The 27,982-nt window shown below is 42.1% G+C and overlaps 1 protein-coding gene and 1 non-coding gene across 2 annotated transcripts; both read left to right on the forward strand.

Annotated features, from left to right (window-relative positions):
- Window positions 1-361: 361 nt before the first annotated feature.
- On the forward strand, window positions 362-27,953 carry PPP1R8 (protein phosphatase 1 regulatory subunit 8). Its single transcript, XM_074850907.1, has 7 exons — window positions 362-488; window positions 14,296-14,356; window positions 20,692-20,845; window positions 21,474-21,694; window positions 22,972-23,116; window positions 24,271-24,335; window positions 25,308-27,953. The coding sequence occupies exons 1-7, from the start codon at window positions 427-429 to the stop codon at window positions 25,659-25,661; spliced, it is 1,062 nt and encodes a 353-aa protein (XP_074707008.1). The 5' UTR covers window positions 362-426; the 3' UTR covers window positions 25,662-27,953.
- LOC141915666 (small Cajal body-specific RNA 1) lies at window positions 17,165-17,330 on the forward strand. Its single transcript, XR_012621001.1, has one exon.
- Window positions 27,954-27,982: the final 29 nt, after the last annotated feature.

Consider the following 27,982-nt stretch of genomic DNA (forward strand, 5'->3'; position numbering starts at 1 on the left):
TACCGGGGTTTCTGTCTGCTGTTCAGTAAAAAGTGGAAACGCTAGAACAGTGGCTACACAGGGGTCTGAGAAGCTGTTACAGAAGGGTTTGATCCGGATTATTCCCCTATTGTTACACTTGAACTTTTCACCGACCCTCCCTGTCAGCACCGTCCTCGTCCCGCGGCAGGAGGGGGGCGGCCGCCCGCTGGGACCGAGCAGGCGCGGCGGTGGACGGGGCCGGCGGGCACACAGGGAGGCAGCGGCAGGAGCCGGCGCTGCTCTGCGAGGGCTGGGCCCCGTGTCCCGGCCGCCGCAGCCCCGCCGCTGGGCCCGGCCCGGCGCGCCCCGCCCCGCCGCGCGGGGCACGCTGGGATCGCCGCCTCCCGCGCCGGTCCTCCAGCTTCCCAGCCTGCCCTCGGCCCGCCTGAATGGGGCAGATGCAAGATGGCGGCGAACGCGAACTCCGCCGGCGGCGGCGGCCTCTCGCTCTTCGAGTGCCCCAGCTGGTGAGCGGGGGGGCGGGGGGGCTGCGGCCGCTCCTCTCCGGGCGTGCCGCGGGCCTCCTGCGGGCTGCGGCCGAGCGCGGGTGCCCGCCGGGCCGGGGGAGTGGCGGCGGGGCCGGGCGGCGGGGCTGGGCCCGGGGGTGGCCGGGCGGGCGTGGGGCGGGAAAGGGGCGCGGGGGCTGAGGCCTCCCGCCCGGGCCTGCGCTCCCTGCGCCCGCCGAGGGGGTGACCGGCTGCAGCGGCGCGGGGCCTGGCAGGGGGTGCGGGCTCGGCGGTGCAGCCCCGCGGGTGCATCCATCGGCAGCGACTGCCTGCGGGCTGCCTCGGCTTAACGCCACAGTGCAGCGCTGGGCGAAGCTTAGAATGCTTCCCGGAGGTGTGTGTCTCTTCCCAAGGGCTTAAACACAATGTGTGATGTAGGACAAATTAAATTTTCTGCTCGAGTTAAGTATTCAGCATGAGAAATCCATCAGCTTGAAACTAGCCTGGGTTTTTTAATTGGTTTGAGTTAGTAAGTCAGGGCACAGTGATGTGTCGGAGAAGCAGTATCAAGACCGTGAATTTGGCTGGTTTTAGAATCGTAGAAAAGTCTGCGTTGGAAGGGGTCTCTGGAAATCATCTGGTCCGACCTTCTGTTGAAAGCAGGGCCGTAGATTAGGTTACCTGGGGCCCTGTTTCATTTGGTTTGAATTTTCTGATACGTTGCTACATAGATCCTTGCTGTGCCCTCTTCTTCGGGTGCCAGAGCATTGATTACTGAGAGGATGCTGGGCAGTTTTATGTTAAATCACACAGAAAATGACACAACGTTACAGCTGAAAAGTCCAGCACTTGTATATCTGCATGAGGTAGCTATGTATGTGTGTGCATGATTGCAGTCTTTAATTGCATAGTCATCTGGTTTTTACTACAGGTCCCCTACCTTTCAGCGCTTTCAGTGCTCAGTGAATATGCTTTTTAATTTTGACCTGGTATATAAGTGCCTGCTTTAGTTAGTAAAAACATTTAACCCTCTCATGGAAAATAATTGCTCATGTATGTTCATATTTTATTTGTGCTCAACATATACAAACATCTATGTGAGACAAGATGGTGCTCCGTAAAATGATGACACAATAGAGTAGATAAAGCCAAAAATTACTCAGTGTTAGTGCTTTCTGGGTGTTCAACTTGAAATTTGAAATATATTTAATTTTTTTTCTTAGTGTTTTTATACAGCAGTGTTCACACCTAGCATTTTATTCAGTGGTGAATTTGAATGCTTCTGCCTTTGAAAGCTGTAGATTGAACAGCTGGAGAAGTGTAACCTGTGAAATGTTTAGTTTCAGTAACTTGCATGCTATTGCAGAAGAATTCCTAAATACCATGGGAAGGGGAGGGCTGTAGCAACTACAGTTGTGAGGGCCTTTAGGTACATACTTCCTGGCTCTCACTACAAACAGGGCCGGATCTTGCAGACAGGCAGCTTTCTTCACTGGGCTGGTGCTGACCTGCTTTGGTTTTAAAGCACAATCCGCTGTGCTGAATGATAGAGAACTGAGGTGTAAGGGGCGTCAGGGAGATGATCCAAGCCGGGGTTTCACACCCAGGAGTAAGGGGATCATGTTCGGGTGCCAGCGCCTGCTTCATTCTGACATTTCTGAGATTTTTGATAATTTGCTTTTTGCAACCTGAATGCCCTTGTTCTAAAATCCTTCTCAGGTAAAACAAGGCTTGTATACCGACTCTCTCTCTCCTTATGCATTCTAAGGAGGCTCTTTATTTTCCCTTGTAGCTCTATTGTACCTATGCACATTGTAATATTTTAGAGAGTGAGTTTGGGCAAGCTGGATGTTTATACCAATGTAGTGGCAGGCATACCCGATACAGTTTGATCTTAGTCAGATTGTCATGTGTATGTGTGGCAATTAATATCGGTGAAAGATGCATTTTTGTGTGGAAAATTTTAACATTTTTCCTTAACACTTCTTTTGAAACAGGTAAGCTGTTATTTCATAAGTGTAAAAAAACCCACAACACAAAAAACAACCAAAAACCAACTGTATCAGGAAGCCAGTATGGATAGCTTCCAGTTACAGTGTTTATATTCTGCTGAATAGCCAACTGAAAACGGGAAGCATTAGGTAGGTGTGACTGGTGGTATTCCACTGCCACATCCAGTAGGAGGGAGGAGCTCATCTACCAGGTGGATTTATTTATTTATGGTTTATTTTCTAGTTTGCAAAAAAAGTAGACTATATTTCATGTTAAAGCTTTACATGACTTCCACTGGCATCTACTGAATTACAGACTCTAGCTCACAGTTTTAAAGTATTTATTTCTTTCAGAGCACACCAAAGAGCACACAGTTACGATATTGAGTGGGTCTTTCACAGGTAGGAATCTTCAGAGTGAAAAGTAGCAAGCTTGGGCCAACAGTATTGTTATTTGAAGTTCTGTCTACCAGAAAGTCTCAGTATAAATGTATCCTGCAGGGTCCTTGATATCTTACAGAAGCACTGAAAATTCTTCTGGTAGCAGTGTAGGTCTGTGTAGGCAAGAGTTTTGGGTGACCAAAAAACATGGAGTTGCAGAGAGTCTTCATGGTCAGTAGCAGCTGCTTCTGTAGTGAATTATCTTCAATCTCATCCACCTATATTAAAATCAAAATCAGTCTTTATCTACCTATTTATTTTTCTGTCTCTAAGTAGAGCTGCCTTGGGGACTGCAAACACAGATCATATGAGAAATAGATCTTAAATATAATCAACAGAAATTTTTTTTTTCTTGTCTTTAAATTGTTGCTCATGCTTTTGAGGTTTGCCTCCATCATTGTATCTGTTCTTTCCTAATGTGGATAGTGTTTTAGTATCCAGTTTCCAGAAAAGACTTCTCTATTGAAATTCAAGGTTTTCATCAGTTTTATGTTCTGGCTTTGATGTAGTTTTTATGCTGTTACTTCTTCATAGTCCATAAAATACTTATTCTTTCTTGTCTTGTGTTTCCAACAGTTAAACTAGCTTAAGACACACAAAAAATAATGAATGCTGTCTTTGAATAAATGCACTTGCTTATGCCAATACTTGTTTATGCAGTACTGTAATTCTTCCATACATGTTAGCAAAGGCACAGTCTATGCATTTAAGATTGGAATAAAGTTGGAATAAAGATGTTGCCAGTACTTTCTATGGATTAAAATTTACCCATGCCGTAAACTTAGAAAATATCTTTAGATAACAGTTACATTTCCTAGTTTTATTAAGACTTCTCCATACCTTATGAGGTGGTTTTAGTGAGTAAAAGTAATTTCTGTGAAGTACAAATGTTCTGGGGTGTAGTTCTGAGGTGACCATCAGATGTTTAATGGATATTGCCTGTCTCTCCTTTTTGTCCTGGTTTAACCTGCATTTTGGATCATGAATCTTTTTTTACTCTCTATCTTGACACACCATTAGTTGGGATGGCAGGCTTGTTCCGGACTGTACATAAATTTGAAATAGTATGTTTTAAAGGCAACAATCATTCCTCTTCAGTTTCTCTGAGGCAAGAACAAGCTATTCCTGGCAATGATTGTACACAAATTTCTGGAGAAGATGAGCTCTTGGGTTCTGGAAGTTCCACCTTGTCCTTGAAGCTGGGCATGAAGGTGTGTGCGGTAGTCACGTAAGCCAAGATTTTTAGGAAGCAGCTAAATTTAGGCTTCTGAGTCCACACTTAGAAACCTAAATAATTGACCTAATTTTAAACTAACACAATGGAATTAAAGTTGTCCTGTCTATGACCTTAATAGCAATAACTCAGAATTTCTCTTTGGACAGGGCAGGACATACTTCAGTGAGGCTGCTGAGCTTCAGCTGGATATAGGTGTTGTAACCCAGTTGGCATGTCAACACTGGATCGTAGCCGTGTCGAAGAGATTCTGTCAGCTCATTTCTAAAACTTGGGTTCTGTTACTTGGTACTTCTAGCTGGCATCACGTCCCAAAGCATTGATAGCTTTTTCTGAAATGCTTTATTTTTGTTATTCACTATGCTCCTTCCAGGAGCTTGGGCTTTTCTTCCTTTTCTTGACTGTTTGTCCCTGATTTTTTTCCATTAGTCTGTCGTTCTGCAGTAGAGGGTTTGCCATCAGTGACAGAAATAATCTATATAAATTCCTCACGTCGTCATCCTGACGCAACGCACAGAGCAGTGGACTGGCCTGTAGAGCACAAGGTGAAGAAACTGAAGAAACACATTTTTCTAATACAGAAGAAATAATTTTTTCTTGTAGGTGGTTTAATATTTTAAAAACCTACTCTGGAGCTTAGTTTTGTTCAGTGATGTCCCTCTTAAATATTTCATTGTTAATAATTTTAAGCAGTTGGTGACTTCTGTATCCACACATGTAGCTGCTGTGGGAAAACCTGAACTCTGAACTTTACTGTGTCCAGCTGCTAGACTATATTTTGAAGGAGATCATTATTCAAGGCAGTGAAGTAGATGTACCATGTCTGCCAAAGGCTGACTTTGTCAGGTGAACCAGCTTTCAAGACTGTTTCTTTCAGAACACACAGCAAATGATAATTTTGGGAAGCAACAGAGGGGTTCATACAAGAACTGCGAGTGTGTAAGGACTTGACTTTGAGGAGTTGAATAGAGTCTGTGGCCTGACTCTTTTAGTGTTGGGGTATTTTTTTCATTAATTACCTTGACAAAAGTGACCACAATACTGATTAGTGACTCAAGCATGGTCAGCATAGAGGCCAGAGTATTATCCAGTCCTTTTGGTATAATTTGAAGACCAGAGCAGTAAAACCAAGATAAAATGCAGTATAAGATGGAAAATAGGGACAAAGAACAAGAACTTCTTAAAGCCAGAAGCTCACTATTCAGAAGTAAAAGGATGCAAGTTCATATTCACAAATAAATGGGCATATGCACAAGTACATAGGCTAATCACAGAATGACCAGCAATCACTGGTCATCACACATAACTGTTCAAAAATATACATAGACTAATACTCTGCCTGATGTGTAATAATATATATCTATTTGTAAGGTAGGGAAGTGTCAGTGCTGTTGTAGACGGCGCTGATGTAAATGCATAGTCTGCTACCTCTAGTTAATAAAGCTCAAAGCAAACTGAAACATGCAGTGGGAAAATTCATTGATGGGGAAACAGCAATCTTAACTTTGAGACACAACAGAGCTTTAGTTGTCTGTTAAAATAAAAACAACATTGGTTTTCACTAGCTAAAGTATTTTTAAAGAGGGATAGTATTGTTTGGGGGTTTTTTATAGCTGAAGGGAAAGAACAAAAAAATTAGGATGGAAATAAAAGGATTTGATCAAAAAATTTATGATGGAAGTCAAACTGCCAGAGTAACAAGGCCTCCTGGTACGCATAAAGGTTACAGTCCTGTCTTGTCTTCCCCTGATTTCTGCAGGTAAATTACACTTCCAACATGCCTGTTCTCACTCTGAAAATGTAGGAATAATCTTACCAAATAATCATTGCATTGTTGCTCACTACTTAATATTAATTTTCCTATTTATTTCAGTGCCATTTGAATTCATTTTTTGGTGTCAGAAAACCTGTCGTTCTCTCTAATAGAATATTTATGGCCCTGCTCATGGGAATTAAATTTTGTGTACAATTTCCAGATTTCGCTATATTCCATGGAGACTTTGTTCCTGAGTAAGTAACCAAGGGAACCAAAGTGAACCAGTAAAATCTAGTTTTGTGTGGAACTGCACTGTAACAAGAAAGCATACATAGTGCCAAGGTGAAGTTGGGCAAATGCTTTATTACAAATTGAATGCTCTGTTCAGTTGAAGCAGCCACATTTCTCATCAGAAATCTTCCATAAAGTACTCCTAAAACACTGCAATTTTGTTTGTGTTCAGGAAAGGTCTGTAATCATCAATTTTGAACCACAAGCTTTTTTAACTGTATTTCTTACAACTGGAAGTTTGGCAAGAATTATTGTAATGCTTCTAAGAGGAGAGGAAATCATAAATGCCTCCCATCAATCTGCATTTTTTTTTAAAGCTCAAATGCCCTAACCATCATATTTCCTCCAGACATGACAAGGTTGGATCATGGTTATTGGTCAGCTCTTTATTCAGCCCTCTTCTTCCTCGTGGGAAGAAACCATTCTGCATGAGCTAAAATAATTACCCAAAAGATTTTGGCCATAGCTTTGTCATAATACCCCTTGTATCATCAAAATTAAGTCACCTAAACAAATTTCAGTGCTATCTTGGTCTCAGTTTCTGTGGTGTATATGCTGTGCTTTGAGAAAGGCGTATGACTCATTTCTATCACTGATGCACAAGAGCAGCAATAACTTTGTGTTCAACCAGCATCTTGGTAAGAGAAGGATTTTTCTTTATTCTGATTTCTTTCTATAGAAAAAAGCAAAAAAAGCCATACTAATTGAAAACCCCAGCCCAGATAGTTTCCTATCATACTGTGGTAGTGACCAATAATTTACGCATAAGCTTTAAGTATTCTGTCTTCTTGTACACGCTCTAGGCCTCTGGCCATCAGAAGAAAAGGGATTTCATGAGCTGAAGGCTCTGTCTGGGTGGTCATATTTAACAACTAACACTGGACCTAATCTCCACAAATTTTCTAATTTTTCTTTGTTACCTTACAGTTTAATTCCACAACACTGAGTAACAGTTCTTTCCACAAATTATGCAAATGTTGGAAAAGGCACTCTCCTTGTTTTCAGATCCAGGGTTCCTTGCTTCTTGTGTTTCAAGAAATAATGAATACACTAGTTTTGTAGCATTCATTAAGAGGACAAAGGGAATGGATACTTGCCTGTTTTTTTCCAAGCTTCTGAAGCGATGTACTTTTTTTTTTCCCCCCTTGCATGAAGCCATCCGTACTGGTTATCATCTTATGCCCCTCTCAACAAGAGCACCAGAACTAATACAACACTGAAGATGTGAAAATACTGTATTTTTATAGTTTCTTCCTTATGATGTCTTTGCTTTGTCAACTGTCGATGACTGTTCCTCTGATTCTTTCTGAAGACAGTCATGATGGCTCTAGATCTTTCCTGAGTGGCAGTAAGGAGCCTGGAGCTCCTTGTTGTGTTTGCGTGGTTGAGGTGGTCTGTCTCTAGCATGTACTAGCACTCAGGAGTGCTTTTTATTCCCCCCACACCCCCTGGCTGTTTTCTCAAGCAGTAGTTCAGTATCATGAGATTCATTTGCAGCATTTGAGTCTGATTCAGGTTTCCTCTCTAACTGTTGTCTAAGTGATTTTTCTCATTTCTTTGTTGGCTCTTTTTTTTCCAGACTGCATATAAACATCACAGAGCCCTTGCAGAACCCTGCTCTTTCCTGACTCTTAATCATTTACATTCCCTCATGGATTAATGGTTCTTTTCCCTGTCACACTTTAATTTCCACAAGACCATTTGATAATTTTGTCAAAAGCTTTTTAAAAAAATGCCAGTCTGCTGTATTGATAGCCTTGTTTACATCTTCTTGGTTGTCCCAGTAATTCTGGTAGATTGTGTGATACTACTTGTTGCCTCAAAAACCATGGGAATTCTTTCTCTCAAGTACTATTTTTAACCATTATCTCAATCAAAGACATAGCAAGCTGTACTACAGATGGTTAGCCTAGGCTCCTCTTCAGTCTGTGGTGTGGTTTAAGCCCGGCCGGCAGCCACACACCACTCAGCCGCTCGCTCCCCCGCCCCCAGGGAATGGGGGAGAGTGTTGGAGGGGTAAGGCCAAGGAGACTTGTAGGCTGAAATAAAAACAATTTAATAATTTAAATAAAATTAAAATAATGATAATAATAGTAAAAATAGAAAATATAAACAAGTAATGCACAGTGTGATTGCTCACCACTCAGTGACCGATGCCCAGCCTGTTCCCAGCTAGTGATCCCAGAGACGAGAGAATCCTGAAACCACCATCCCGAAAACCCGAGTGGAGCTTCCCAATCAACCCTCACCTATCCACTGAGCATGACATTAGATGATATGGAATATTCCATTGGCCATTTTCGGTCCATTGTTTTGGCTGTGCTCCCCACCCCAGCCTCTTGCGTACCTGCGCACTGGCAGGACATGAGAAGTTGAAAAGTCCTTGATTTCTCAGCAGCAAGTAAAAACATCAGTACGTTATCAAATACATACATCCAATCCCATACTGAATCCAAAACACAGCACTGTTCTAGCTACTAAGAAGGAAGGGAAGAAAAAACCCAGTTAGCTCTATCCCAGCCAAAACCAGGACAGTCTGGAAAAGGAGTGACCGAGAGTGACTGTTGGGTGTCTTGCGTAGTGAACAGAAAGTCTGTGGAGAGAAGTGTTTGCTCTCCTTTTGAGGAGAAGACCTAGAGCTTGCAAAATGAAATTAATAGCGAGCGGATTTGTGGCCAAATAGTGGAGAGGGTGCTTCAGCTATATGTAGGTGATCTGTGAAATTGTTTGTGTAAAATTCTGTGAATGCATTAAGTTTACATGGGCTCTTCGAGCAGTTTATGTAGAGAGCTGTTTAAATCGATAGCAGCTATGGCTCAGGAAGTCCTTGAGTTGGTAACACTTGGAAACTGGGAGAGTATTCCTGTGTGAGGCACTCTGGTTACTGGAGGTACTTTTTGATTTGCAAAAGGTTCCTTATTCTGGGTTTGTCAGTTTGATCTGCCTGATACCATTCCACAGGAACGTAAAAGATAAGTAAAGTTCCTGCAGTCATACAGGTGCAGCACTGCTCTCTTGATTACATAGTGCTCTGATTTTACAAGAGAAATGGTCTGAAGAAACATGAATACAGTATTTTTGGACCACTGTGTAAACAGTACACATCTTGTGTACAAGTTTTGAAGAGTATCGTTTTAAGGAAGGATCACCTTGCAATTAAAAAAAAAAACAACCCACAAAAAAACCCCTGAACCCAAAAATTCAACATCCCATTAGGAATATTTTGAGTATGAAAACAGTCCATTTCGTAACTCCCCATCCATTGTACAGGTGGTGAACAAGTTCTGGAGTAGAGTGCCAGTCTCAGTTCCCTGCTCATGTCTCATCATCTGTGAATATGCCCACTTTCTTTTGCAAGAAGTCAACTGATAGAGCTAATAAACATCAGTTTTATCCAGAAACCACATTAACTCCTTTCCCAGGACATTCAGCTCATCTTAAGTAGAATAAAAACTATTTCAGTGCTTGACTGTATTCTGTCAAACAAGACATTCTTTCAGGATGGTCACTGTCGTTTTGCGATTCTTACAAAGGCTGAAAGGAGCAGATTATGTGTAATTCAAAGCAAGGTTTACCCTTCTTTAATCCAAGAAAAATGTTTCCCTGGCATTGGAAGAACTGTCATCCCCACATACCGTCATGTTTCCAAAGGATGAATACTGTTGGCTATTGAAGCAGATTAGATGATTCTGTTCTGGTTTGGCTGTTACTCAATTCCTATTTATCTGCTAGTTCTGCTCAGTAATACAGTTTCTACAACTCTGCTCTCTGCAGCTTCCTGAGGAGGGGACGTGGAGAGGGAGGTGCTGATCTCTTCTCCCTGGTATCCAGTGACAGGACGTGTGGGAATGGTTCAAAGCTGCACCAGGGGAGGTTTAGCCTGGACATTAGGGAGTATTTCTTTATCGAGAGGATGGTCAAATGCTGGAACAGGCTTCCTAGAGAGATGGTGGATGCCCCAAGCCTGTCAGTGTTTGAGGCATTTGGACAGTGCCCTTAATAACATGCTTTAGCTTTTGGTCAGACAGTTGCACTAGATGATCACTGTAGATCTCTTCCAACTCAAATAGTCTGTTCTATTCTACCAGTTTCCCAGTCAGAACTTGACTTTACTGTATGCAGTTTCCACATTACTCCTGAAATATGTTTTAAAATTAGCATCATCAGTGGATACCTTCCTTCCTCTGATGGTGAGGGTAGTTTAAGCAATAGATTGATAAACTCTTAAGTGTAGAAAACTGGTATTTGATACCTCTTAATGCTTGGCTAAATACCATCTGGGTTTTTTCAGTTTGTTACTTCTTTTTTATCAATTCTCATAAACTTTCTCCTTCTGACATTTCTTTGAGTTCCTTGGACTCATTCTTAGTGAAGAACAGCTCTACTGTGGGATGTCTTCTCACCTCTTCTCTGATCCTGAGAATTAATTTAATGATACTGTTATGTTCTCCTTGCCAGTCAGCCTTGTTAATTCACCGAAAGGATTCTTTTCTCCCAAGTAAGCCTTTGGCAATTCGGTAGGCAGTCTAAGCATACTTTGTCTCACTTAAACCAAACTAGTGATCATTAACAATTAGTCCACTTGCAGGTCTTATTTTAGGGTCACTTGCAGAATGCTGACCTGTAGAGAGCAGAAGATGTTCAGGCAGTGGGCGCTGTGGTACACAATCTGGAAGGCACAGAACAGCTTCTTGTTTCTCTTTTTCAAACACAAGCACTTGTGCTGGAGCCAAGTTCTGGTGTGAGATCATTTGTCCTGGAGCAGTGCTAAGCCTGGCTGTCCGTATGTGCTCTATGGAGAGGAGAATCTGTTGACCTCAAGTAATTCTCCATCCTTCAGAACAGTGTAGGAAAATTAATTTAGTGGATATTTAGCACATTAGTGGGAGAGGACATTTTTTTTTTAAATATTGGAGATAAGGGGGGAAGAAAACTGCTATCCTCTAACAGCACAGTACCAACTTTCTAACAGACTTTCTTCTAGTACATTTTTGCAAGATAATTCCTTTCAATATTTAATTGAATAAGTGGAGGGATCTGATGGGGCAGAGTATGTGAAAGGTGGTTGATACTTCCAAATACAGACATTACTTCTGAACTTTGGTGACTCTCAAACAAATCCTTTTTGAATTAAAACTGGAAAATCTTTCTACTTTTTTCATTAACAGGCTTTTCAAGAATCTAACTTCAGCAGCCTAAACTGTGACATTGATTTAATCTGTTCCAAAGCGGTTTTCTAACAGAAATTATTTCTGTGAGTTTGTTTTGATGGTGTCATAATCAGTATTTACAGCCTTACGTTGTTCAGTGTTTTGCAGGTGTAGGTAGATAGGGGAAATACTGTCTACAAAGGATTCTTGGTCCAAAAGAAGCCAGAGAATAGATAAATCTTGTAAGCACCTTAATTCATAGCTGAAGGCACTGTCTTGTGCTACTGCTGAGCTTTTTTTCTGTGTTCAAAATAAAGTTGAAGGTAAAAGCAGAGTAAAAAGTAACAGCAAGGGTGAACTAAAAGTAGAGGGGGTAATGAAAACTCAGAGGTTGTATATGTCAAAAGATGACCATCAGACAGGATTCAATTTACAGAATAGGAAAGCGGTTGTGCTTAGAGCACTTGGGAGCTTTCCCGTGACCTAACAGGTATGTTGAGGATGTTGCTCAAATGTTTTTAGGACAGGCTGACTGTTGAGTATCCAGGAAGAGACCACTGAAAAGAAAAGCAGAGGCCAGACTGAGTAAGTAAATAGACTTGCTTGTAGAGTTGATTTGTTGAAAGGTTCACTATTTGGAAGGAAAAAAAATAAGGTGGGGGAAGCAGGTTTTGTTAGGTCAAAGTAAGGAAGGCAGGCTTTGTGAAAATTATCAAAAGTTGTGTCGCAGAGTAACTGGAACATGGCAATTTCAGCGCAGTGGAGAAAAACAAGTATGCCAGTGCTCAGGGGCAGAAGGAGGAAACGCTGAGAAGTGGACGTGAATCCGTGCATGAAACCTGTCTTTCAATGAAAAATGAGCACTGAGACCTGAGGGGAGCACAGGACGAGACAGCAATACTTAGGTGTAGCCTGTCTGTGTGATCCTAGAGCAGTAGGTAAGAGAAGGCAGTCCCTGAGCTCTGCTGGAGCTGGATTGGAAGAGTCAATCCTTGTAGAACTCATCAGACACTCTGTATCTTCACTGGAAACGTTTTTACTTGCTGGTCGCTCCCTCACACCACTGTAATCCCATTTCACAGAATCACAGATTGTCTCGGTTGGAAAGATCCTCCAGTCCAACCATCAACCCAACACTGACAGTTCCCAACTCCACCAGATCCCTCAGCGCTGGGTCAACCCGACTCTTAAACCTCTTCAGGGATGGGGACTCCACCACCTTCCTGGGCAGCCCATTCCAACGCCCAACAACCCCTTCTGCAAAGAAATGCTTCCTAATATCTAGTCTAAATTTTGTCTATTTCGAGGAAGCAGCCACCATTTTAGCAGATTACCCTGGAGCTTTGCATCCTCTGCTTTTGCTGTTGCTGTTTGTTCATCCAAAAGAATAAGAATCAATATTGGCCATATCCGTTCTTATCCACGGTCTTAGAGAAGGGTTTGGTAAAAAACTTGTGAAAGTCCCAACTGACATATTCAAGAAGGGCCGGAGAGAGATGTGAGCAGGCTAGTGTAATAGATTTGGAGCAAGAGTGGAAAATGCTTGTGCAATACTTGAGAAAGCAGCGCAGTAGAAATAAGAGGACTGTATGGAGTTACCTAGGAGAGCATATGTATAGTAACCAGGGGACCTGGGGACACAGAAGAAACCTTCAGATTGTAAGGCATGTCCCAGCAACATGAACATCTGTATTTAGCCCCCTCAAACAACTTCAATTACAAGTGACCTTTCTTCTCCAGCCATGCTGAGAATGTCACTACCCATTGTCTCTGTTCTCTTGGCTTGCTCCGTGCAGTGAGCAAGCAGCACTCAGCAATGTGATCTCCTCTGCGGTTGTTCTTCAGAAGGGCAGCAGTGCAGCTGAGAACTGGGTCACTGCTATTGCCTGGAAAGTTGGTCCAGCCATAGAGACAAGCAGCAGTGTTATTACCAGTGGAGAAGTACTAGAGGTGCAGATTTATAGAGCATCTGAGCAGAAAAAGATCATTTGCTGTCAAGAGCCAAAGATTCTATGTAGTGAAGGGCAGTGTATTGATACCACAGTAGTGTGCTGGGTTTGGGCAGGGTTTTAAGTTTTAAAACTTAAAAGTTAAGTATGTAGCTTAGGTTTGGACCTGGTTTTAAGTATCAAATATGTTTTTGATGCTGTGAATCCTCATGGGTTCTCCTGCATATTAGCATTGTTTTGCTGTGCGTTGCCTCTGTGCTCCCTTTGCCCAAGTGGGAATAATGCTGACTGGTGAATCTGCCTCACAGGAGGTGAGCAGGGATGGAGGAGCTGAGCTGCTGTTTGAGAATTTGGTGGAGGAGAGTTGTACTGTCATAGGGTAGGGGTCCCTCTGCCATATAATACTGTAGTCTCTTCCACGTTGCCTGTGTTGGTAAGCAAGTTTGATTATAGGGTGAGTGTGGAGGAGCGCTGGCTGTTGGCCAACACTTTTATAATATTGCAGGTGTGTGTGGAGCCCCTTTCACGTTTTTTGCCATTACCAGTCCTAGAGGGGAAGGATGGTAGAAGTTTCTGTTCCTCACAGCAGCTAAGGGTAGAGGGCTACTGTTTTGAAGGTAACGTAAGAAAACAGCCCTTGAGCAAGCCCTTAAGCAAACAGTCCCAGCCTATCCCCTTCTCTAGTTGTTAGCCTCTTCCTGGCCTCATATCACGTTCTCTTAGGAGCTGCTCTGTTCATCTTGTAAATGAGCTGTTTTTCATTTGGAGAGGTAAAGCTTGAAATGCCCCATGTCCCGTTAGCTTAACTCTTACTGTAAAAAAATCATGTTTTATGTGTTGTCAGAAGGAATCTGCAGGGAGGACAAGAAAATTATGGTATTTTCATATTTTTCCCCAAATAATTCTGCTTACATTTGTGTAGGTTAGGTCTGTAGCTCTAATAGAGTATTAGCTCTAACACTAATAAACTTTTATTAACTATTTTGATACTACATTTTCCTTTCTTTATTTTCCAGGGCAGGGAAACCGCCACCTGGCTTACATCTGGATGTAGTCAAAGGAGACAAACTCATTGAGGTATGAAAATAGGTTTTGTATGTATTTGGTGTATCATACACATAGGCACCAGCATCTTCCACACTTACTTACAAATATTTCCTTTCTCTCATTCATTATTTTCAAATCAGTTTTACTCTGAAACTTCAGAATGAAGTGAATTTTCCCTTGCCTGTAAGGCTGTCTCACACTGTGCAGTGCTTCCATCAGTTATCTGCGATTAGATGCACTGTTTGAAGGATACAAAACTGCAGTGCTCAGCCAGCAAGCAGGGACACTTTGATTCCTGAACATTAAACCTGTCCTGGTAAGAGAGAGCATAAATAAAATGTTTGTAACAGAAACTCAATACCTTGCAGTGCCTCATATCTTCCCAACTTAATTTTGGACCAAAGTTGACATTTTGTTTCCTACAAAATACTTCCATAGGAAATATGAGGCTGCAGCCTGATGGCACCTTGTCTTAGGAACTTTGGGAGCAGAAACTCGAATAACATGGGAAAAGAAATCGCAAATACAAAAGACTAAAAACTCTTCACTTTGTACTGCTTGTTTGAGAAACTTATTTTTTATTTTGTGTTACAGTAAGGTTAACTAGGCATCCTGAATTTTACAGGATTGTTGCCCTGTCCCACAGTATGAAATACAGTATGATATTCTGGATCTGTGAACAGTGTTGTCATTAGCTCAGATACAATGAGCTATTTTTATTACAGCAAAGGAATGTGTCTGATATACACCACCTCATTCCCTATTTCATATTTTGTCTTATATCACACTAAACGTAGTAAATTAAAGAAAAAAAAAAAAAGGCTCTTTAAGATGGTTGACAGAGAGGCCCCAAGCCAGTGAATGTATTTTAGCTGTGGAGAGACTCCTAACTTGCAATTGACTGAAACAGAGAAATGTTTCTGGGCAGCAAAAGTTTGCAGAGTTGAGCCAACTTTTATGAACAGAAACATGGAAAATTAAGAACTCAGTGTTAGATCAAGAAAGATTTAGGTAGCTTAAAATCTTGGCTGTTTTTTAATGTATGCTACCACAGGAGCATCAGACACTATTAAGTGTTCCTTCTGGTGTCTAGCAGGAGAGATGTGCTGTTTAGAATTTGGTTAAGTTGCCAGAATATGCTTTGCATAGGAAAGCAGATAGAGATGTCATAAATAGGTATCTCACAAATAAACTTGTGTTTTCCCAGGCCAGAAACCAGTAAAATGAGGCTTTTCTTTATAGTCCATTACTGTTGGTTTTACAGACTGTTTTGAAAGAGTGCTCTTACTCTGGATTTAAAGACACAGAAAATGGGCAAAGCCAGTCTTGACTTGAGATCTTTGCTCAGCCTTAATTTGAAAGGAATTAGATGCTAACACACATTTACTCCATCTTCACAGTAGCTCATTAGTTGACACAAGACACGGCTTGGTCATGTCTTGGTTCGTACCAGCTGCTCAGGCTACGCTGGAGCTGTCCTTCACTGGCTCTAGGCACTGCACCTTTCCAGCCCTTTGCGTTGTGTTTGTCTTCAAACTGTGGACCATGTATTCAGATTTTCATGGTACTGTTACATGTTCAGAATAATTTTGAGGGGTCAGAGAGCTGTAGTAGGACTGCCGCTCAGCCTCTCGCTGCCTTCCTAGCAGTAGCATCTGGGGTGAGGATTGTACTTGGCACTGGGTTTTCCTGTATTTATTTCAGGCCATGTGATGGGATTCAGTGAGCAAAGCCAAATGGCAGTGACTGGGTTTTGTGGTATGTGGCAGGTGGCCAAACATAATGCAGCCTTCCCACCTGAGAGACCTACTCTATGAGATGAGTTTTTTCTTGTCATGTTTCTTCTGGATTTTTGAGCATGGAGAGAGGGCTTCAGCTTTGGAATGAGAGTTTATATGCAGCTCTCTGCTGCATTAATCCTCAGGTGTTAGGCAAATATCTGTCATGGGAGTCCTGGCCAGGACTGGAAAAAAAGCAGCAAAATGCCACATGCAAGCTGAGGATGCACCGTTGGTTTTGGCAATGGATGGTCAAACCTAGTGTTGACAGTCAGCAGTATCATCCTGGTGGCATCAGGCTCTGAGGCTGTGCTGCCCGAAGCTTTTGGACCTACAGGAGACCCAAGTTGGCTTTGTAGGCCTGGGGTCTCTGTCTGTATAGGGAAAGTGGGTGGTACAAACGTCCTGTTCCCTCTTCCTGCCATCAACTCTTGATAACCTAAAAGAGGTTCTTTTTGCTGCCTTGCAGAGCGCTGCTAACAGCCTTTGCTAGTCTGCTGTCCAAGGACTCCGAGGTTCAGCAGAGGTTGTGATCACACAGAGGTTACAGAGTGACTGCAGAGTTTGTGTTTTACCTCCTGAATATCTGATGTTGGCTATCACTGTTACCTGAGATCAGTGAGATCCAGCTCACCTGCCATTCAGTGTGTAATGTGTGTGCTGACGCTGTGGCAAGCGGTGACCAGGCGCAGGCACCCACGTGTGTAGCACAGAGGTCTGACTTGCTGTCGTACTTCGGTCTGGTGAAGTAAGAATCAAAGAGCTGGCTTGGTGGGAAGTTCTGGCAGACAGTGTCACGTAGCGTGCATTCCTGCTTGTATGGTTGTGTTGTGGCTTTGCACACTGTATATAGGTGATGAGTTCAGTCCTCTAGACTGTGGAGGTTACGTGAAACAATGTACTGTGTGTATGTATGGCAACTGTGGAGCAAATAAACAGCATCTGAGAGTGAGCCATCTGTTTCTCTGTTCGGTACATGTGGCAAATAGTTTTTCGGTTTTGTCTTCTATGCTAGACAGCAGTCACCAGGAAAGAATGTTGTTAAATCTTGTGAATTACTGAGCACTTGATACTAACCGAGCCATCTGTATCCCAGGTCTTGCACAGAGGTCTGAGGTACACCTTGTGATTGCTGGGTCTGAAAAGTGCAACACTAAAACAGGCCATGAAGTGTTTAAGCTCAGTGTATAAAGGATGACACTGGGTTATAACTCAGAGGCACAGAAAACTTTGGGAATGTTATCTTGAAGTAAAGCCATAAAATTAGTTTCTCTGTTGATGATTTGTTGCAATATTTCCTATTTATGAGTTCATTTGTGTCTTTGCAAAATCTCTTGAAATGCTGACAAGTAAGGATGGTATTGTTTTGGGCGTAACCGGTGCAGATGAAAAATTACAGGACACCTCTTCTGGTTTCAGTTGTGGACAAGAATGAGAAATAGCTTGACCAGTTTTTATGGTACTTGGAATTGTGAGATAACTGCTTGTGGAGCTGAGCGCTGAAATGTGGAGGAATGAATCAGCTTCTGAAGATCCACTTGTTTGTACCAGAGCTGTGTTTACATGGGATTTTTTTCAAATATGCAAGAATAAAAGGGAAAATTAGTGCTTGTCTTTCTTACAGAATGAAATCAGAGAATTCACGAGTACAAAGGTACTGAATTTAGGAAGACTCAGAGCGCTGAATTGAATGAGTAAGGTCCTGCGTAATATTGGACATACATCCATTGCTATGAAATTGAGTCCCCAGAAAACCTAACCAGCATTTCTCAAAAGATGTATTGTAACAAACACCAAGGTATTCACAGATGAATAGCTGGATGAAACAACTGTAATCTTAAGGGACAATATCAGAGAGACTAATGGAATGATAGCTGTTGATTAAGGCTTGCAGGGAAAAGTGTAACAAAAGTATACTAGCATGAAGAATGTTCAGAGGAGATTGATCTCTTTACAGGTGGAGTTAAAAAATAAAAAGTTGAAATAATATTCAACCAGAAAGGACTCGGGAAACCATGTACTAGTTTAAGCTCTTTATCAGTGGCTTATACTTTCTGGTTAATTCTGAGGGGAGGGTCTTGTGAAAAGCAGCATTTATAAAGAAGACAGAAAGTGGTGATTAACTAGCCAGGTGAGAGCAGAATCCAGTGGACTGTTTCAGTATATTGCTTTCTCAGGGTTTTTATCGAAGTTACACTGAGGCTTTGAGGTAAGTTATTCCCCACCAGTCACAAATAGATTCAGAGGAGACACCTGCATGTTTTAAATGTCCCAGTTGGAGGAAAATCACTTGCATTTTGCATTTGCACCCTATTTATCACCAGATAATGTACTTGAAAGTGAATTGCTAATTAAGCTGTGATTCCCATCTTATCAAATGAGGCGTGGACTCACTGAGAAGATTTTTTTTTTTTTTTGTAGTTTTGGTGCTCTTGCAGATTTTCTGCCAGCCTGTGTATCACCAAGGGTACTGATGAAGTTCTCATTCTATCTAGCCGTTTGTTTTCACAGAACTTCTTGAAATTTAGTATCTTGTAGTGCTGGTTGAAATCAGCCAGTTGGTTGAGAAGTTATTTGGTTTAGTAGTGGGCATTGGGAGCTAATAGATACACACACAGCTTGATCGCCAAAATCTTATTTTAAGAAAGCAGGCCAAAATATGTAAGTCAGTAGATTTCACAAAGCACTTACTCTCATGAAATCATGCTTAAAATGTATACCTTGAGTTAGTTGGGAATAAGACATTGACAGATTATTGCGTAAGGGACCAATTAATTGTAAAGTCATCATGATGTATACTAGTATGGAGTTGAGTTGTTCAATTAATTCTTCTAGTGACCTAAAAGAGAGCATAAACATAAATAAATAAATTACTGAATAACAGATTATGAGAACTCGCTGAGCAATGAGAAATCAAACCTAGAAAATGTCAAACACATCTTGGGGAAGAAATCTGAAAAAAATCAGTGAGGAAGTGACATCTGAATGCAGCAGTGCTAAAAGCCTTGAAATTCATAATTGGTGGGCAGGTAAATAGAGGTAACTTTGCAAGGTGATTTGTAGTAGAAAGTAAGGTCCATGTGATTTTTATGCTTGCAAATAAGGCAGAGAAATATAAATACTATGTCTTATTCCAAGCTGTCTCATTTTTTGGATGACTTGGTAGTGCCACGGAGTAAGTAACTGTCTAGGTGCTCATTGCATCAGTTTTCTGATAGGTCAAAAAAACCCCAAACCAAGTCGCTGTAACTCGTCTGATACCATTGGCTCTTTCTAGCTGAGCATGTGCTTTATACAGCTGGCAAAACCGAGGAGCAATCAACTGATGGACGTGAATGCTGCTGCCGGAAAGGGAGGTCCTGCCTCATCACACAGCCCAGTGCACATAATCCATTGCTTCACTAGAGCCAGCTGGGATGTGCATCTGACTGAAGGCAAACTGATTCAGTCCACTAAGAGTAGAAGACTAACACAACGAAAAAGTGCTTTGCAAGCTGCAAACTTTGCTCAGACGTGTGGCAGTGCGATTGAGGAGAGGATTGTATAGCTGGGAGTGGAAGAGAGGGGAGAAATCCTCGTGCTCTAGCAGGCAAAATGTTAATTCAGCTCAGACCATCTTAGGAAAGCAACGCTTCCCTGAACTAAGATTTGGTTTTTTCTGATGGAAAATGTATCATCAGCATTCCCTTGATCATGCTATTGAAACGTTATGTGTGGGCTTTGGTAAATGTTTCAGAAAGCAGGAGAAGCCATCTGTTAACAAATCTGTAATGCACTGACAGCCTTTGACTTGTGCAGCTGGAAGCAAGAAAACACAGGTTAGATTAAGATCTTGGAATACGGTGAGAAAGCAGGCTGCACTGCCTGGGGACAGTTAGGCACAAGGAGTTCCTTTCAGCAACATTGTTGATAGAAATATGCTGTGTACATTGTGGGACTGTGTGAACATGTTCCTTTGCTTTTCAGAGGTGGTTTATGTAACTGATAATACAATATGTAAGGTCTTGTTTGAAGAAGAGGTTAGAACTAGGATGAATTAAGAAGAAATGCCTAAAATTAATGGTTTAATTGAATAGACTAATACAGATTCATATCACAGTACATATTCAGTGAAGTTTTCCATCTTTGTTATAAAGGTCTGAAATCTCCTGTATGTCCGTTTCTATAAAGAAATACAATTTTGCTGTTCTGTATCGGACTGGAGATCATTTAACATAGATTCCTGGCTTAGACAAGGCCCAAGGTCATCTGAATTGAGGAATGTGTAAAAATCATTGGGAGCAGATGTGAGAGGTGTCTCTCTTGTATGAGACAGTCTCATGCTTTGAAGGATTATTGTCCTTCCCAGTTTGTCTAGTATTGGCTGATAAAGAATGGAATAACTGGGATTCTTCCATATTCAGCTGTTCTGATTTTACAAAGAAAAGATTTGAGTTTCTGTATTTGTGTCAGACAACTGAAATATCGATTAGCTGTTGATGCTTTGTTTTGAATTTGCTCTGTTTATTCATGTTCTTGATTTTTGTCAGGAAGATCCGAAAGATTGTAGGAGTCTAATATGCTTCTCTGTTTGATATTCTACCTCAGAAGCTCATCATTGATGAGAAGAAATACTATCTCTTTGGGAGAAATCCTGATCTGTGCGATTTTACCATTGACCACCAGTCTTGCTCCCGGGTCCATGCTGCCTTGGTCTATCACAAACATCTCAAGAGGGTTTTCCTCATAGATCTAAACAGCAGTAAGTAGTGTGACATTTAACCAGATAGAAGTATGATATTTCAGTGCTTAAACATTTCTGAATCTGATCACTTTTCCCGTTCTTTTGTTGTTGTTTGCACTGTGTGGATAGATGACTATAATTTGAATTAGCATCCTAGTGAAAGATTGACAAGGGTTAGGAGCAAAGGAGTATTTGCTCCAGTCATCTTACATCTGCTTCACTTGGTGTTTAAAACAACTTTCTAGACTCTTAAGAGAGGCTAAGGGAGTGGAGGAGAGTGACTCGGCCTTCCCTTCACAGTTCTCATGAAGCTTTCTCTTCTGAGGGTGGCTTCCCAAGATCTAAAACCTGACATACTGTTTTTTCTGCTGAGGGAATGATTGCAGACGTGGTGCATTGGGACCTACAAGAATTCAGAAAGTTAATGGTGTTTGTCATTTATGTCTGTGACATTTTGAGGACTCCTGGTGTGTGTTATCTTAGTTCATGAGATGGCAGGTTAAATGTACATCGCTAACGTTTCAAGCAGTACCTCAGTGACTTGTATCTCAGAGCAACCATGTACAGTTTCTGAACTTCTCAAGACTTGAACACTGTGAGCCCAAGCTGATGACTAACAGACTATTTTGCGTTTTGATGTTCTCAGCACATGGCACATTCTTGGGTCATATCCGTTTGGAACCTCACAAACCCCAACAGATACCCATTGATTCCACGGTTTCATTTGGTGCTTCTACACGGGCGTATACTCTGCGAGAGAAGCCTCAGACACTGCCATCAGCTGTTAAAGGAGATGAGAAAATGGGCAGTGAAGATGAAGAGCTCAAGGGCTTGCTGGGCCTGCCAGAGGAGGAGACAGAACTTGATGTGAGTATGATGGCACGTTGTACCTAAATGGCATTTCCAGCTAAACAGATCACATTCCCCACTGGCTTGCTTACGTTCAGGTTCTTAATTTCTTGGCCTTGAAGATAGTCTGAGGTGTCTTCTGCTGGCAGATACCCGCAAACCATCTTGTTCTGCCATGATAAGCCTATGATCATGCTGCTTCCCAGAATGAGTGACATACTGTCATGGTTTCAGCTGGGATAGAGTTAATTTTTCTTCTTAGTAGCTAGAATAGTGCTGTGCTTCAGATTCAGCATGGGATTTGGTATGAGAAGAATGTTGATAATACACTGAGGTTTTCAGCTGTTACTAAGAGATCAAGGACTTTCCAACTCCCCATGTCCTGCCTGCGCGCAGGTGTACAAGAAGTTGGAATTGAGCATAGCCAGAGCACTGGACCCAAATTGGCCAATGGAATATTCCATATCATGTAACGTCATGCTCAGTATATAGAGGTGGGTCAGCTGGGAAGGAGGGGGTTCTCCCTTGCTTCTGGGGTTGTGGTTTCAGGATCCCGTTTTTTTGGGATCGCTAGCCAGGAACAGGCTGGGTGTCAGACAGCGGGTGGTGAGCGATCACATTGTGCATTACCCATTTGTACTTTCTATTATTGTTATTGTTTTATTTTCTTTCTGTGATTAAACTGTTTTTATCTCAACCTATGAGTCTCCCTTTACCCCATCAATGCCCACACCCGTCCTCTGGGCGGGGGAGGGTGAGTAAGTAGCTGTGTGGTATTTGGCTGCCGGCTGGGTTTAAACCCCGACACCTGGTAATCCTGCTAGTCCAGTGGTCTTCTCACAAAGGCTTGCCAGGGAGTACGTGTTCTCCAACTAACATTACCCCAGGTCAGGGGTGATTTCCCACACCGCTCCCCACTGCCAGGTAACAGTGAATGCTGCCCTATTTCCTACAGTGAGCTGGTGAAGAGGGAGTGTGTGGCATGTGGCATTGAGGGGATTGTTGAGGTTGGAAGGGACCTCTTGGGATCATCTAGTCCAGCCCCACTGCTCAAGCAGGCTCAGCTAGAGCAGGTTGCCCAGGATGGTGCTCAGTCAAGTTCTGAATATCTCTGCAGACAGAGACTCCACAACCTCTCTAGGCAACCTGTTGCAGCACTGGAGCACTGTCTTCCCAGGGGTCTAAAGTCAAAGCTAAACAGTCTGCTGTGGTCTTTTGAAATGCACAATCACACGATTAAATCAGACTTCACACACTAGTTGCTTAAACTATTTCATCTCCAAATTTGTCATTAGAACCTGACGGAGTTTAATACAGCCCACAACAAAAGAATTTCCACGCTAACCATCGAGGAAGGGAACTTGGATATTCAGAGACCAAAGAGAAAACGGAAGAACTCCAGAGTGACATTCAGTGATGATGATGAAATCATCAATCCGGGTAAGTGGTTTGCTTTTATCTTTAGTTGATGCCCTTAAGGTTCTCTTTCCATTATTCCCATGGCGATTCCTCATGGCTGCATATGGATCAGGAGAACAGAAATTTGGCAGTCAATATTTGGGCTCTGCTATTTCAGAGATGCTGCCACGTGTCTCACTTAAGTCTTTGAGCTCTCTCAGTTTCTTTTCCACCTGTAAAATAACTGCATGATTTGTCCAGGACAGGGATATCACACTCAGCTTCATTGTTCAGAATTCTGTAAGATGTTGGAAAAATCTCATGGGTCCAGAATGAGGAAAGTGGTTTCAATTTTTTGCCTTCTTTAGAATCTAAATGGGAATTAAACTTGTTTGTTTTTCATCTGTCCCCTAATGCTTTCCTTACCCGTTGCCTAATGGATATCTATCTCGAGCTCAGAGGTTCTTTGCTACTTGTCTGCATATCTGAAACAAGTCATCCTCATGCAAAATGATGCTTCTCAAGATGTATCCAATTCCTAATTAGTATTTTTTCTCCCTTAACTTCTATTAATGGCATTCTTACTAATGATATTTTATATGGACGATACTCCTGTCAATAAGAGTAGCTTATTAATGAGCATGCATCTTAAAATACAGTCTGGAGCTAGTTTCATTTGGCAGTGTTTACCACCCAGAATAACCATTTTGATTTATAAGGTGCTCAGAACTTTCTAATGTAAACAGCAGTCATTCACATTACAAAAAAGATATTTTTGTCAGACTTTCAGAGACTACATTGAATTCTTGTGACTCTGCCTTCAAGGTCCCCCAAGGACTTCTGGGGCTAGCAGTGTGCCGTTGAGCACGTGCAGTGCCTTGTCAGCAGCAGCTCTCAGCCCAGAGCTGCAGCCTGTCTGCTCAGTGCAGACTGCCCATCCGTCTGTTCCCCCTCCCCGTTCTCTGGCAGGGTGGGAGCCTTTACCAGAATATCTGATGAGCCCACGCTGAGACAAAGCCACTGGGTGTCCCCTGAGCTCCTCTCTGTTCGGGCTTGTGCTTACTGAGAGCTGTTAAAGTGCTGGCTTTGAGAAGGAAGGTCCATGTACCAGTTCTTCATATAGGTCCCTTTACCTGACAGGTGTTTTCTCTTTTCCTGTGTGTTTACTGAAGGCTTCACTGTTCTTGCCTTTACAGAGGATGTGGACCCTTCTGTTGGCCGTTTCAGGAACATGGTACAGACAGCAGTAGTCCCTGTTAAGGTACAGAGTAACTCCCAACTTTCTAATTAATACATTACATTGATGAACTGACTTTATGAATTACACCTTAGAAACATAATGTTCTATGGTGGAAAGTGTTTCATTGTTAAGCAAAAGTGATGTTCATGTTTCACAACTGTCTTTTTTTAGCAGATTTGACCATTTCCCTTCAAGTCCAGCTTTAACTCTTTGCTTTAATAACACATAGGATCAATGGCAATTTTTTTTCCTCCCAAAAAGAAACACTTTCCAGTGATTCAGTATGGTAGTTCCAGGCATCAGTTAAAATTGTGGGAAGTGTGGAAAACAGAAAGTAAAAATGAGAGGTTGTTTGTTTAAATACTGTAAGTGCTAAAGATTTCATAAGGTTGTCTACTAGAACTAGCAGGGTTAGGCTCCAAGATGCATGTGTTGCCAGTGCTATATTTAATTTGAATATGCTAGGAGTAGGGAACACTTGCAAAACTTCAGGGTAGCTAAGCAACAGTGTAATAGCAATTTCACTTGTTGCTGGTATACAGGAAATAGTGGATGTGGAAAAGGATAATTCTACATAAACCCCAGACTGCAGAAGAAGATGCAAATGATCTAGAAGTTGCAGTTTCTTACTGCGGGGGAAGGAGGGTCTGTGTTACTGACTAAAGACCTGCTCAGTCTTGCGTGCAGAACAAGCTCAAGACTGGCAGGCATGTGCAGGAGGTAAAGAGGTGCTCAGACCTGACCTAAGTTAAACCTGAGCTTCAACTTCTGTCACCCCTTCCTGCATTGTGGACCTTTAAGAGTTCATTATTAAGCAGTTTTCAAGGAAACTCAGAAGAAATCTTCTGGGACAGAGACTGGGATGTGGTCTGTAACCACTTTATATGTGGCTGGTCTCGGTGTCTTTTTGGGGAAAATGGCATTGGCATCCAGTTTAAATAGTTTGCTTGTTTCGTGTATTTTGAATAATTCTTTAAATACTTCCATCTACAGAAAAAACGGTTGGAGAATCCAGGCTCATTGACCACAGATGATTCTGCATCACGACGTATGCAAAACTTTCCCTACAGTGGAGGATTATATGGTGGTTTACCTCCCACTCACAATGAGGCAGGTTCCCAGTCACACGGCGTCCATGGGACAGCACTCATTGGTGGTCTGCCAATGCCCTACCCCAATCTTGCCCCAGATGTGGACTTGACTCCTGTTGTGCCCTCAACAGTTAACATGAACCCAGCTCCAAACCCTGCTGTCTTTAATCCTGAAGCTGTGAATGAACCCAAGAAGAAGAAATATGCAAAGGAGGCATGGCCAGGAAAGAAGCCAACCCCTTCCCTACTGATCTGAGTTGGGTTTTGTTGAGGGAGGGTGGGAGTTACGAACTCCAGAAACTGTTCATGTGCAGTATCGTCTTTTTAAAATTTCAATGGCCTAACCAGATGTAATACCAAGATTGGAGAAGTGAAATATCCTTTAAAGATCTGTCTTCAAACGTTTTTATATGTCTGTTTAAAAAAAAATACAGCTCCCATCTCCTTTTGAACCAAAATATCTGGCAGCCTTTTCTTAGCCATTTCTGTCCCCAGAGGTTTTTACTCTGGATTTTGATCCATAAGTTGAAGGGGCAGAGTCATACAATTCAATCATCATTTATGGCATGTCCCTGCAAATTCGTATATTTAGGTGTCGTGCTTACTATGACTAATGTTGTTCCTGCTGGACTTGCTCATAGCAGGTCAGCTGTATCAGAAGTAAATGTTTGTGGGGCCAAGCCTTTCAGAAATCCCATTGGTATGAGTTCTAAAACTTGCAAAATATAGGTCAGCTTTTATTTTTTTACATTTTCAAAACCCCACCAGTGTGGGGCCTTATTTTTTTTTTCTTTTTAGTTTGGCTACAGCTTGGTTTTATTTCCACCTAAAACACTACAGCATCCCATTAGTTCATGAGAGCATGGAGTTGAGCTGGACAAGGAGTAGGTGGGCTTCCTTAGCTGTGTTCCAGTATCGTATGGTGGAGTGCTGAGTGGATGGGTAAAGGGTGCTCATGGGGATGGAGCTGAGCTTGTGCTGGTGCTAGAGGCAGCGTGCAAGTGTGGCAAGCCTAGGAGAGTCTGGCTGTGGATAGGCACTATCTGCACTCTACAAACAATAAACAACAAAGTCGTGTTGACTCTTTCTCCTGGGATAACTTAAGGTGGAGTTAACACAAAGGAGAACAGTTTCTTTTGAACTTGGTGGCCCTTCTAACTTAAATAGTTTTGGTTTTATTTGCAAATGTAACGTGAGCTTAGAGTATATGTGAGGTGCAACAAGACACACATAAAAACCCCACAGTCTGCACACTGTTTTGGCTGCTAGTAACACTGGGTGAGAATTGAGTGCTACTTAAAGCTAGAATATCAATTCTCACTAGAATAAAGCAGTGTACACGTTGGTTTCATAATATTACATTTTTTTACTACTTCCATCGCTTTCTCCATTGAATAAAACAAGCTTGATTTGGATTGTTGCTCTAGCCCTTCAGATCATCTGTTTTAGATTTCAAAATCTGGTTCACAAGTATTCAGGCACTATGTCTTTACTTTATACAAGGTAAGGCCAGAGCTCTGTTTTTCTTAGCTTTATTCTGGATTTTTTTGCATTCTATAACGCAATTTAGCTACCTAGTCACATTCCTTTGTTTGGGGGATTTCTCCAGGAAATGTGCACTAAGTGACTGTAGTATACCCAGCTGTTCGTTGTGTACAATACTGTAGCTGCCTGGCTGAGTGCTGCTGGATCTGTGCTCTTACAGTGCACAGCTCCGAGGGCTGCTGGAGCGGTGCTGAGGGGCGGTGCCTGTGCAGCGTGCACTGGACCTGCTTCGGACAGACCCTCCAAAATCAGGGTGACCTCTGCACCTGCAGAGTGATTGCTTCTATCATGTTACTGAGGTAAAAATGAGCTAGTAGCTACCCCATTCACAGGAGCGATGGCTTTAGAGACTGGTTTGTTCCCCTCCCCACACCCTCCTATCTAGCTCAGACTATTATATGGGTGAGTACAGCACCTTCTCCATGATATAGTTATGCTGCTGTGTTTAGTTGCTATTGAATATGATTCAGTCCTCCAACGTTCTGCTTCCAAACACTCCATGCTGACTCTTAAAATCTTTCTCCCTTTATTTTTAGTTTTGGTTCCTTCTGGTATGTAGAATTTTATTTTTGCAGCCAGTCTGCTTTATGAAGGCAACTCTTTAGGGTAAGACTAGTTAGGGCAAGTAAAAGTTGAACAGGTTTTCTTCCTCCTTTTTTCTGTTTTGGGTTGGGTTTTTGGGGAGGTGGGGTGGGATGGTGGTTTTTTTGTTTTGTTTTTTTGCAAGTGGCTCTTTGCAAGATTTTTCTTGAAAAGGGAAGCTTTCCTGCTTATTGTTTTTTAAAGCTCTTCTCCTCCCTGGGTTTGAACAAGCTCTCATTATTTTAGAGCTTAGGGGCCATAGCTGGCCAGTACAGGAGGGGACAGTGTAACATCTAGGGGCTTTGTACAGACGTTTGTACACTTGTGTAATATGTAATAGGCCTTTTCACACTTTCTGTTGAGCTTTTTACCTGTAACCTTTACTATGTTGTAAATTAAATGCAGATTTTGCCAGTTTGGAGAGTGTAGTGTGTTCGTTCCCAGCCTACA

Source organism: Strix aluco, chromosome 26 (genome assembly GCF_031877795.1).
Source record: "Strix aluco isolate bStrAlu1 chromosome 26, bStrAlu1.hap1, whole genome shotgun sequence".
Taxonomy (NCBI): domain Eukaryota; kingdom Metazoa; phylum Chordata; class Aves; order Strigiformes; family Strigidae; genus Strix; species Strix aluco.